This window comes from Molossus molossus, unplaced genomic scaffold, assembly GCF_014108415.1.
Source record: "Molossus molossus isolate mMolMol1 unplaced genomic scaffold, mMolMol1.p scaffold_m16_p_6, whole genome shotgun sequence".
Lineage (NCBI taxonomy): Eukaryota > Metazoa > Chordata > Mammalia > Chiroptera > Molossidae > Molossus > Molossus molossus.
Window position 1 is genome coordinate 42453084 of NW_023425399.1, and position 12440 is coordinate 42465523.

The 12440-nt window shown below is 38.6% G+C and overlaps 1 protein-coding gene across 2 annotated transcripts in view; it reads left to right on the forward strand.

Annotated features, from left to right (window-relative positions):
* Positions 1–12440, forward strand: part of DTD1 (D-aminoacyl-tRNA deacylase 1) — a 237654-nt gene continuing 225214 nt past the window's right edge. Inside the window, exons 1-3 of one of the 2 annotated variants that reach the window (XM_036245664.1) lie at positions 1–161; positions 9459–9549; positions 11798–12033. In XM_036245664.1, the coding sequence (XP_036101557.1) occupies positions 119–161; positions 9459–9549; positions 11798–12033 (370 nt within the window). In that variant the 5' untranslated portion in view covers positions 1–118. The remainder of the gene's footprint in view (positions 162–9458; positions 9550–11797; positions 12034–12440) is intronic. The other variant, XM_036245665.1, reaches the window with a different exon arrangement.

Genomic DNA, 12440 nt, shown 5'->3' on the forward strand with positions numbered 1-12440 from the left:
CTGGCCTGACAGGCGTGCTTCCTAATGTTACCCGTAGAGGGCGCAGGCCGCAGAAGCGCTCTCTGGGTCTCGTGGCCGGAAGGAGTGCGGTACGGCCCTACTCGCCCCAGCAGCCGCCATGAAAGCCGTGGTGCAGCGCGTCACCCGGGCCAGCGTCACAGGTCAGTCGGGCGGGGCCGGGCCGGGAGGAACCGCCCCAGACCCAAGCGCTTGGCCGACCCCGCGACGGTTTCCCCGCACGATCCCCGGGTTTGCTCTGAACCTTGCGGCCCATGCGCGAGCTTTGACCCCGCAGCCTCGAGTCCCTGGCCGGCCCGGGCACCACCGCTCCAGATCGCTGTCCATATGCCTGGAGGATTCCAGCGCGTCCCTGGTTTCAGGATCTCTTTGGGTTCACGAGAAACATGCCTTATTATTCTCTTTATTTTCGTCCTGAGTATCGGGTGGCAAAACCTTCGATCAACCCCATGGTTCGTTCTTCAGTGGAATATTGCACAAACACGTAGGGAGCATTTCTGGAGCAAGAACATCTCTCTTTGTAGCGTTCTATTTTAAATTTCCCATTTTGCCCAGTTTCTTTATGTCCTAATTTTTATGGAGCTTGACTCCCAATAAAATGCACAGATGTGAGGAGTTGTTCCTCTGGATGAGTTCTGACACTTGTGTACGTATACCCACGTGATCAGCCCCCAGGCTAGGTTCAGAACGCTCCCTGCCCCAGGACACCCTCTTCCTCAGTCGCTGAACCCTGCAGCAATGGAGTTAGAATCTAAGGAATTCAGGGTGAAATACTTCTCTTTACCACCAATTTCTTGTGGGCCAAGCCACCTAACCACTAGTCATCAGTAGATAACTATTCTAATTTGAACAGTAATTAATGTTAATCATTGTTAATGGGGTCCAGATGATTAATATACATAAGGTAATTGTTTTAAAAACCTCAAAGCAAGTTAATAAAGATATTTAAAAAATTTTAATGAGTAATTTTGGATTGTTTCCTAGTCTTTTAAGTTTTATTAATTTTTTTGGCCTTTTTAATTTTTATTGGCAGATTTATAATACTGATTCAGTCCTGGTAATTCTAGATATCCTTCAAGCCAGTCTACTAAATATGTGTTCTTGTGCCTGCAAAAGTATAAATCTAAAAACAAAACAACAAAATTCCCTAAGAAACAACCAAACCCAGCAAAATCATATATAGGTATTTGGAGCTGAGATTCAACTTTTCAACCCTGACTAATGACTTCTTAGCTGTTTTGGTAACTGGTTTTGGATATGGCCCTGGAGTAATAGAGACTAGAATGACAGGGATTTATAGAATTTCAAAACAATTAAAAAAATTTCAGTTAATATTTAAGGTCACTAAACTAGAATAATTCATGGATGAAAATAATTTTTGCTTTTTTGAGAAGAATCTTGTAGCTTGCTTTATGTGGTCCTCATCAACAATGACTAAACTTTGGAGAATTTAGGTTCTGATCTTATCTTTCTGAATTCTCCATTCTGGAATATTGAAAACATGTATTCTGTGAAATTTACTGAACAGTTTGAGTGATGTTAGTTTACCATTTAAATTATGTGCTGTTAGTTAAAAACAAACAAGTAAACCAAACTGCTATTATAAAGATAAGTGTTAATTGTGGGAAGGTGTTAATAAAATGGAATTCTCTCAGTGCTAGAGGGACCTGGAGTTAACAAGGCCTTCTAATTGAATTATAATGGAAAGAGATTTTCTGATTGGCTTTGCTGAAATGTGGCTGTAAGTGAATGACATTTTACTTCAGGGGTTCTGAAATGTCACTTCCAATATTATGTTTGGGACAGTAGACTATCAGGAGTCATATGTGGTAGATTCACTTTATGAGGTCGGTCAGGCAAATTTTGTTGCCTTAGTGTGATTATTGTGATAATATAATTTAAAAAGCTTGGTTATGGAACATTTCAAACATATTCATTTGGTTAAACAGGTGAATAGTACAGTAACCCCCATTTCCTGTCACTGAGCTTCAACAGCTAAAATCTGAATAGAATCATAGAATGTTGGGAAGGGGATCTAAATCATTGGGTTTGGCCCTGGCCAGTTTGGGTCTTGGGTTCGGTTCTCATCAAGAGCATGTACCTGGGTTGCAGATTCGATCCCCAGCGGCCATGAAGGAGGCAGCCAATCGATGTGTCTCTCTAACATTGATGTTTCTCTTCTTCTCTACCTTCCACTCCATCAAAAAAAAAAAAAAAATTGTTGTGTGTTTTAATTTGGGAGATTGTTACTTCTCAAAGAAGAGGTTCATGGGTGATGCCACTTGTACATAGCGAAACTGACCAAATATCTCAGGTCTTTTTTAGCCTGGTGACCTTTTGTCTAAAATTCTCAAGTTTTTTTTCTTTGGAAATCCATTTGTTTATAATAAAAGATTCTTTCGGACCTCCTCATTCTTCTACTTGTTCCAGGAGGAGGGGCAAAACAGCTCTAAAATAAGAGAGTAATCTGTGTTATATGTAGGCTTTGGGGCATACTTTGTTATTAAGATAATACTAAATTGTAAAAATGTTGAAACTTCAGATAATGATTTGAATCACTTCAAATAATTATTCTACTTTTGAAAATATAAGAAGATAATCTTAATTATAGAAAACACATTAAGGCAGAGCACAGAGGATTTTTAGGGCAGTGAAACAACTCTGTGTGATACTGTAATGGTAGGTTCATGTTATTATATATATATTTGTCTAAACCCACAGTATGTACAGCACCAGGAGTGAACCCCAGTGTAGGCAGTGGACTCTGGATGATTGTGGTGTGTCATTGTAGGCTCATCAATTGTAACAAGTATACCCCTATGGCAGTTAGTCAGTCCATTGGATGGAATGCAACTGTTTTACCGGATGAGATGTTTAGGAAAAGCTTATAACATGGAAAAATCCTTATGCAATGTTAAGAGAAAGGATGAGACATACAAATTTATATACAATATTTACAACAATATTACAATAATATTATTCTTTTTTCTTCCTATTATATTTTCCAATTTTTCTATAATGTATATTGACTTGAATGGTGGATATAGCTCAGAAATTATTTTTTAAGCCTTTAAAACATACTTTGGGGAAAATTTAGAAAATATATTGACATTATAAGAAAATAATACTTTTTTTTATGGCTGAGTCATATTTTATTGTATATATGCACCACTTCTTTATCCATTCGTCTGTTAGGTTGCTTTCATGTCTTGGCTATTACAAATAACACTGTAATGAACATAAAGATGCATGTCTTTTAGATTTAGTGGTTTGGGTTTCTTCAGATAAATACTCAGAAGTGGAATTGCTGGTCCTTTGTTGTCTCTTGTTATAGCCTTTGTTTTAAAGTCTGTTTTGTTTGGTATAAATATTGCTAACCCAGCTTTTTTTTCCACTTCTATTTTTATGAAATATCTTTTTCCATCCCTTTTAGTCTGTGTGTGTCTTTCGATCTGAAGTCAGTTTCTTGTAGGCAGCCTATCGAAGGGTCTTATTTTTTTTTTTTAAAGGGATGATTCTTGAATGGCAGAATTCAGGTATCATGCCAAAGTTTTATATATTTTAAAATTTTTATTGATTTTTTTAGAGAGAGAGGAAGGGAGAGAGAAATAGAAACATTGATGTGAGAGAGAAACATCAATTGACTGCCTCCTGCACGCCCCCTACTAGGGATTGAGCCTGCAACCCGGGCGTGTGCCCTGACTGGGAATCGAATCAGGACCTCTCAGTCAATGGGATGACGCTCAATCCACTGAGCCACCGGGGCAGGGTCTTATTTTATTACCCATTTAGCCACCCTATGTCTTTTTATTGGAACATTTAAAGTAATTATTGATATATATATATATTTATTGTCATTTTACTATTCATAAAAAAGAATGAAATCTTGCCATCTGCAACATCATGGATGGACCTAGAGAGTAATGTGCTGAGAGAAATAAGACAGAGAAAGAAAAATGCCATATGATATCACTTATATGTGGGATCTAAAAAACAAGACAAACAAACAAACAGACCAGAAACAGACTCATAGATACAAAGAACATTTTGATGGTTGCCAGATGGGACAGGAGTTGGAGAAATGGGTGAAAAAGGTGAAGGGATTAAGAAGTACAAATTTGGATAGAAAACTTGAACAGACCAATAACAACAGAAAAATTGAAGATGTAATCAAGACTCTCCCAGCAAACAAAATCCCAGGCCTGGATGGCTTCACGGGGGAGTTTTACCGAACATTCAAAGAAGAACTAACACCCATTCTCCTCAAACTATTTCAAAAAATTCAAGAAGAAGTAAGACTTCCAAACTCGTTTTATGAAGCCAGCATAATTCTAATTACAAAACGAGAAAAAGACACTACAAAGAAAGAAAACTACAGGCCAATATCCCTGATGAACATAGATGCCAAAATCCTGAACAAAATACTAGCAAATCGGATCCAGCAATACACCAAAAGAATTATCCACCATGACCAAATGGGATTCATCCAGGGATGCAAAGCTGGTACAATATTTGCAAATCAATAAGCATGATACACCACATAAATAAAATGAAGAATAAAAACCACATGATCATATCAATAGATGCCGAAAAAGCCTTCGACAAAATCCAGCATCCATTTCTGATAAAAACACTCAGCAATGTGGGAATAGAGGGATCCTATATAGACATAATAAAGGCCATATATGAAAGACCTACAGCCAACATCATACTCAATGGGCAAAAACTAAAAGCATTTTCCTTAAGAACAGGAACAAGGCAAGGATGCCCACTTTTGTCACTCTTATTTAACATAGTACTGGAAGTCTTAGCCACAGCAATCAGACAGGAAGAAAAAATAAAAGAGATCCAAATTGGAAAGGAGGAAGTGAATCTGTAATTATTTGCAGATGACATAATACTATACGTAGAAAACCCCAAAGACTCCATCAAAAATTAACTAGACTTAATAAATGAATTTGTCAAAGTAGCAGGATACAAAATTAATGTCAAGAAATCAATGGCATTCTTATACACCAATGATGAACTCACACAGAGAGAAACTAAGAAAACAATCCCATTTACCTTTTCAGCAAAAATTAAGATACCTAGGAATAAACTTAACCAAAGAAATAAAGGACCTATTCACAGAAAACTACAGGTCATTGAAAAAAGAAATAGAGGTAGATATAAAAAAGTGGAAGCACATACCCTGTTCATGGATTGGAAGAATTAACATAATTAAACTGTCTATATTGCCCAAAGCAATCTATAGATTCAATGCAATCCCCATCAAAATACCAATGGCATACTTCACAGAATTAGAACAAATACTTCAAAAGTTTATATGGAACCAAAAAAGACCTCGAATAGCCACAGCAATCTTGAAAAAGAACAAAGTTGGAGGAATCACATTACCAGATTTCAGGTTATACGACAAAGCCACTGTAATCAAAACAGCCTGGTACTGGCACAAGAACAGGCATATAGACCAGTGGAACAGAACAGAGAACCCAGAAATGGACCCAAGGCAATATGCTCAATTAATATTTGACAAAGGTGGCAAGAGCATACAGTGGAGTAAGGACAGCCTCTTTAATAAATGGTGCTGGGAAAATTGGACAGCTACATGCAGACAAATGAAACTAGACCATCAACTTACACCCTACACAAGAATAAACTCAAAATGGATAAAAGACTTAAATGTGACTCATGAAACCATAAAAATCCTAGAAGAAACTGTAGGCAACAAAATTTCAGACCTCATATGCAGCAAAATTTTCACTGATACATCACCTAAGGCAATAGAAACACGGGAGAAAATGATCACATGGGACTACAGCAAACTCAAAAGCTTCTGCACAGCGAAAGATACAGTCATCAAAATGGAAAGGCTACCCACTGTATGGGAGAGCATGATTGCCAATGATATATCAGATAAGGGATTAATTCCCAATATATATAGAGTGCTCATACAACTCCACAAAACGAAGATGAAGAACCCAATTAAAAAATGGGCAGAGGAACTAAATAGACACCTCTCCAAATAGGACATACAAATGGCCAAGAGACATATGAAAAAATGCTCATCATCACTAATCATCAGAGAGATGTAAATTAAAACAACAATGAGGTATCACCTCACACCTGTCAGAATGGCCGCCATCAACAAATCATCAAACAACAAGTGTTGGCGAGGGTGTGGAGAAAAGGGGACTCTAGTGCACTGCTGGTGGGAATGCAGACTGGTGCAGCCACTATGGAAAACAATATGGTGTTACCTCAAAAAATTAAAAATTGAACTTCCATTTGACCCAGTGATCCCACTTCTAGGAATATACCCTAAGAATCCTGAAACACCAATCAGAAAGAATATATGTACCCCCATGTTTGTAGCAGCACTATTTACAATAGCTATGATCTGGAAACAGCCCAATTGTCCATCAGTAGACGAATTTATAAAAAAGCTGTTGTACATATACACAATGGAGTACTACGCAGCTGTAAGAAAGAAAGATTTCTTATCCTTTGAGACTACATGGAGGGACCTGGAAAGTATCAACCTAAGTGAAACAAGCCAAACAGAGAAAGACAAGTTTCATATGATCTCACTTATTTGTGGAATATAATGAACATAACAGTCTGAGGAATGGAGTAGTCCCAGAGACGTGGAAGTGGGGTACAGACTGACAATCCCCACAAGAGGGGGGTGGTGTGGGAGAGATAAACCACAGAACTTATATGCATGTATGCATGAACAATGGACATGGACAACAAAGCTGGGGACAGGGCAGGGAGGAAGTGGGAGGGGGAATTAGTGGGGGAAAAAGGAGAAACATCTGTAACAAAAATTAATTAATAAAAAAATAAATTAAAAAAAGAAACATCAATTAGAAAACTAAAAAAAAGAAAGAAAGAAAAAAAAGAACTACAAATTTGTAATTACCAAATAATCATAGTGATGTAAAGTACAGCATAAGGAATGCAGTCAATAATATTATAATAACTATGTATGACATCAGATGGATACTAGAGTTATCAGGATGATCACTTCATAAGTTATATAAATGTCTAATCACAAGGTTATATACCTGACACTAATATAATATTGTATGTCAACTGTAATTGAAAAATATAAAATAGAAAAAAAGAAAATACTATTTATTTATTTAAAGAACAAATAAAGCCAAAGGCTTTTTTTTTTAGTTTTATTTAAATATGTTTTTACTGATTTTTATAGAGTGAGAGTAAGGGAGAAAGAGATAGAAACATGGATGAGAGAGAAACATCAATCGGCTGCCTCCTGCATGCCCTCCATTGGGGATCTAGCCCACAATCCGGGCATGTGCCCTGACCAGGAACCGAAGCGGGACCTCTCAGTCCACTGGATGACGCTCAATCCATTGTGCGACACCAGCCGAACCCAAAGTCTTTTTCTAAAGCAACACAAACGAATAAACAACCCCAATTGTTTACTTCTTATGTTAGGATGAATTTTTTTTTAGTTTTAGCTTTTGATTCAGTGGCTCAAAGAATAGTAAATCACTCATAGTCCATTATTAGAAAAGCAGAACAAAAGAAAATATTAAAATGTTTGTTCTTTTAGTGTAAAACTAAGATAAATTAAGCTTTACAGATATTTCAGGAATGGGTTGATGCTGATGCTCCCCTGGAATATGAATGTCAAGTGGTACCTTGTCAGACACCTGAAAGAAGAGGGGAGTCTCTCACTCCTTCCTTAGCTTGCAGGATATTACATCACTGTGAGATCTGTGATTCTTTGTCATGTATATTTATAGATATTATTATTTGTTAATCCTCATCTGAGGATAATTTTCCATTGATTTTTTTGAGGGAGGGAGAGAGAATCAATTGGTTGCCTCCCACATAACCTTCACCAGGGTAGGTGATCGAACCTGCAACCATGTACGTCCCTTTGACCAGGAATTGAACCCTTGACCCTTCAGTCTGCATGTGGAGGCTCTAACTACTGAGCAAAACTGGCCAGGGCTATTTATAGATATTATTATCTAGCAGAAGCAAACAAGAAAATGGCAGAGTTGACCCTCTTCTAATTGGAACAGTAGGTTAGCACATGATAAAGTAACAAAACATCAATAATCTAATGAGATTTGGCAAAAAATTGGCAAAAACAAATAGAAAACTATGAAGATCAATATTTGAAGTATTGGCTTCGATTTTTTATCATAATGATGCATCTTGGTTAAGTACTATGCCAACACTGTCTAATGGTAGTAGAGTGTACATTATAAATACATAAATAAATGTTTAGAATAGTAATATATGTTCAGATATTATTTTTATGGATGAGGTGCATGATTCAAAAAGATTTTGAGATCATTGGCTTAGAATGCAACATTAGTACTAAACTGGGAAATAATGGAAGTTTGGTGACTTGAAGCTTAACTTTTAAACCATGGTTTTTGTGTATAATATATTTATCTTTTCTGACATAAGTAGAAAAACCATTTCTCTATTTTTATGGCAAAAATGTTTTTCATTTTGTGCTGTATATTGTGTTACCAGATTTGCTGATTCCAAGACAAGCAGGAATCTCTTGAGTATTAATATAGCTAAGCTGGAATCTTTAGGCAGGAAAACTCTTCTGTTTTTACAGATTGGCAAACTCTATCATAGAAAGTTTCAGGTGTCTTACCTAAGGTCACACAGTTGAAAATGTGGCTCTAAAATCCTGCTTAATGGTTGTTCATTTCAGAATTCATTCATTCCAGATATAAAATCAGGATGGACATAAATTAGAATCGTCTTACTGCCTTTACATAATCCTTTCATTTTTGAATACCTGCTGACTGCCAAAGAAGTTATGTTTGATATATATATTTTTTATCCTCACCCAAGGACATTTTTCCATTTTTTGGTTCAGATAGAGTGGGAGGGAAAGAGAGGAAGACAGAGAGAGAGAAACATTGACGTGAAAGAGACACATCAAGTGGTTGCCACCCGCACAACCAACCAGGGCTGGGGACAAACTGCAACTGAGGTACATGCCCTTACAGGAACTGAACCCGGTCTTTCTGGACCGCAGGCCGATGCTCTAACCACTGAGCAAAACTGGCCAGGGCAGGAGTATGTGTGATATTTAAATATTCCTGTGGTTATTTAAAAGTGCTTCATGGGATCTATTTGATTCTGAGTCTTTTTTAATTTTCTTTTTTTTTTTCTTTAGAGAGAGTGGAAGGAAGGAAGGGAGGGGGGAGAGAGAGAGAGAGAATGAGAGAGAGAAATATCCATGTGAGAGACACACGTGGATTGGTTGCCTCCCGCATGCGCCCCTACCGTGACTGGGGATCCAACCTGAAACTCAGTGCCCTTGACCGAGAATCAAACCTGAGACCCTTCGGTGTGCACACCCACGCTTCAACCACTGAGCCACATAGGCCAGGCCCCTGAGTCTTTTTTCCCTTTTGTTTCCTTTCTAGTTGGAGGAGAGCAGATAAGTGCCATTGGACGGGGCATTTGTGTGTTGCTGGGTATTTCTCTGGAAGATACACAGAAGGAACTGGAGCACATGTAAGATGTAGATTTCTAAATCATTGCTCTTTGAAATGGGATATTTGGTAGTTATATCTTATTATATATAAGATATATGTACACACACATACATACCAGGAACTTCTATAGTGTTTTGTTCCTATAAAGTGAGCCCCTGTTACTTTTATCAGTGTAACATTCGATGTAGTATGGTTATCTTCGTGTTTCGGATGAGGAGACTGAGGAAGAGTAATCTGTTAAATGTCACCCACTAAGTGAGCTGCAGAGCAGGAGTACAACTTAGCCTCCATCCCTATTTGCTGCTACATCTGTGAACCATTCTCTTGATGCAAAAACCGAGCCTCTTTTCTTATGACTGATTTCTGTTTTTTAATTTGAGAAATGGGGTCTGGCACTGTTAATGCATTTTTATTTTATTTTATTTTTTCTTTATTGCTCCTAGAGAGAGAGGAAGGGAGAGGGAGAGAGAGACAGAAACATCGACCAGAGAGAACATCGATTGGCTGCCTCCCACGTGCCCCACACTGGGGATCGGGTCCACATCCTGGGCATGTGCCCTGCCAGGGAATTGAATTGGCGACTTCCTGGTGTATGGGTTGATACTCAACCACTGAGCCACACCAACCGGATTGTTAATGCATTTTTAAAATGCCCAGTTGTTCATTGTACACATAAAGATCTGGATCTTAGAGATGTTAAATTACTTGCTCAGCCCTGGCTGGTTTTGCTCAGTGGTTAGAGCATCGGCCTGCAGTCCAGAGAGACCCAGGTTCGGTTCCCGCTAAGGGCACATACCTAGGTTGCAGTTTGTCCCCGGCCCTGGTTGGGTTGTGTGGGTGGCAGCCACTCGATGTGTCCCTTTCACGTTGATGTTTCTGTCTCTCTTCCTCTCTCTCTCCTACTCTATCTGAATAAAAAATGGAAAAATGTCCTCGGATGAGGATAAAAAAAAAAATTACTTGCTCAAAGTCACATACACATAGTTATCAAAACCCAAATTCGAGTTAGAATCTAGGCTACCTGACCTGGAAGCCAGTGCTTCTTTTACTAAAGTAGGGGGGTTTGTCATTGCTGTTGCCTGACTGGCAGCTTCCCCTGCCCCATGTTTACTGCACCCCCTTTCCACCCCAGCACCACCTGACAGATTTACTTCAGATGCTTGGATTCATTTATTCTGCCCTTTGGTGCCCAGAGCCTGGGTATAACCTCACCCAACTGTCCCTTTTGTGTTAAGTTGAAAATCAGACTTGGGATCCAATTCCTGCGAAGGTGTTGATGACTGATAAGTATAGTTCATTACCACTTTAAGGATGTTGGTATTTTAATAATTGTTCCCTGGATACTTGAAATAGTAGAGTGGTATAGTGGTTAAGAACTGGGGCTCTGGGTCTGAATCTCTTTATGGCTCTGACATTCTAGAGAGCTAATACTTATTTTGGTGGTTAAGAGATTTAACTCAACAGAAGACAAACCTTGACTGTGGAGAGGGGGACAAAAAGTACCCACTACAGAGAGTACCCATATTAAGAGCCAGTGAATTACTATTTGTGGAGCCCTTGAACATGTCTTCAACAACATCCAAAAAGGTGGCTTTCTAACGGTGGAATTTCAACTTTCATGCAGGTCGTTCTTTGTCATGCTTTTGAAATCTGGTCTTATAAGCGTTACTTAGTCATCTTCCTTGCCAAGGTGGCTGTCATCCACATGTATAGGGGAAGCCCCTCTAGGACTTAAGGAGCATGTGACATAGTTGTTAAGGTATCTTTGTCCAGATCTTTTTGCATATTTGTAGTAATAAGTTCTCTCCAGGATATTTGCTGAATTGTTCATTTTGAGAAGCTCCAAGAAGGGGTTTAAAAATGGGGTACTATTTATTCTAGTCTAAAGATGGAATTCTTCTATAAGCAGTTAGAATTGGGCCCATGTTTTGACATATTATCCAACTTGAAGGAGCAGATAATGGGTGGCTGGTTGTCTTGGCTCCAGTTTCCACTGACTCTGGCAGCTGCTGTGAATTAGTGGGATGCACCAAAAAAAAAAAAAAAAAGGAAATCTCCAAACAACCCTATCAGCTGGACCACTATTAACCTGTATTACAGATGAGGAACTGAGGCAGAGAGTGGAAAATTAACTTGCCCAAGGTCACATTTTCTGTAAGCGATGTGTGTTTTTTTTGGCAGGATGCTGATGACATTGGAGGATATGAAATGTGTTGGGGGGTGCTTACGATTCTCCAGGTAGCTCTCACTGCCATTTTTCCCCTTAGGGTTCGAAAGATTTTAAACTTACGTGTGTTTGAGGATGAGAGTGGAAAGCACTGGTCGAAGAGTGTGATGGACAAACAGTACGAGGTGCTGTGTGTCAGCCAGTTCACCCTCCAGTGTGTCCTCAAGGGCAATAAGCCTGACTTCCACCTGGCAATGCCCACGGAGCAGGCAGAGAGCTTCTATAACAGCTTCCTGGAGCAGCTGCGCAAGACGTATAGGCCGGAGCTCATCAAAGGTAGGCAGGAGAGTCTCTGGGACACTTCTGGATGGGGGGGAAGAGAATCTGCAATTGTAACCTTTCCTTTGTCACCAAGTTTGTTGTTTATGCTTAAAACAACATAATGGCTGCTGCCACTGCTTGTTGGTGCTCATGTCCTCTGAATGCCCTAGATACCATTTACCTTTCTTTATTCTTTTAGTCACATTTAAAAATACTTAGCAACCCAGAATTGAGTTTGATATAGTGGTGTTTTATTTTGGTACTTACCCTGTCCAACAGAAATACAGTGCAAGCACACATGTGAGCCACATGTCATTTTAAATTTCTAGTAGCCATATTTAAAAAATAAAAAGAAATAAGTGAAATTAATTTTAAATTTATATTTTATTTAGCTTACTATATCTAAAATATTATATCACCAT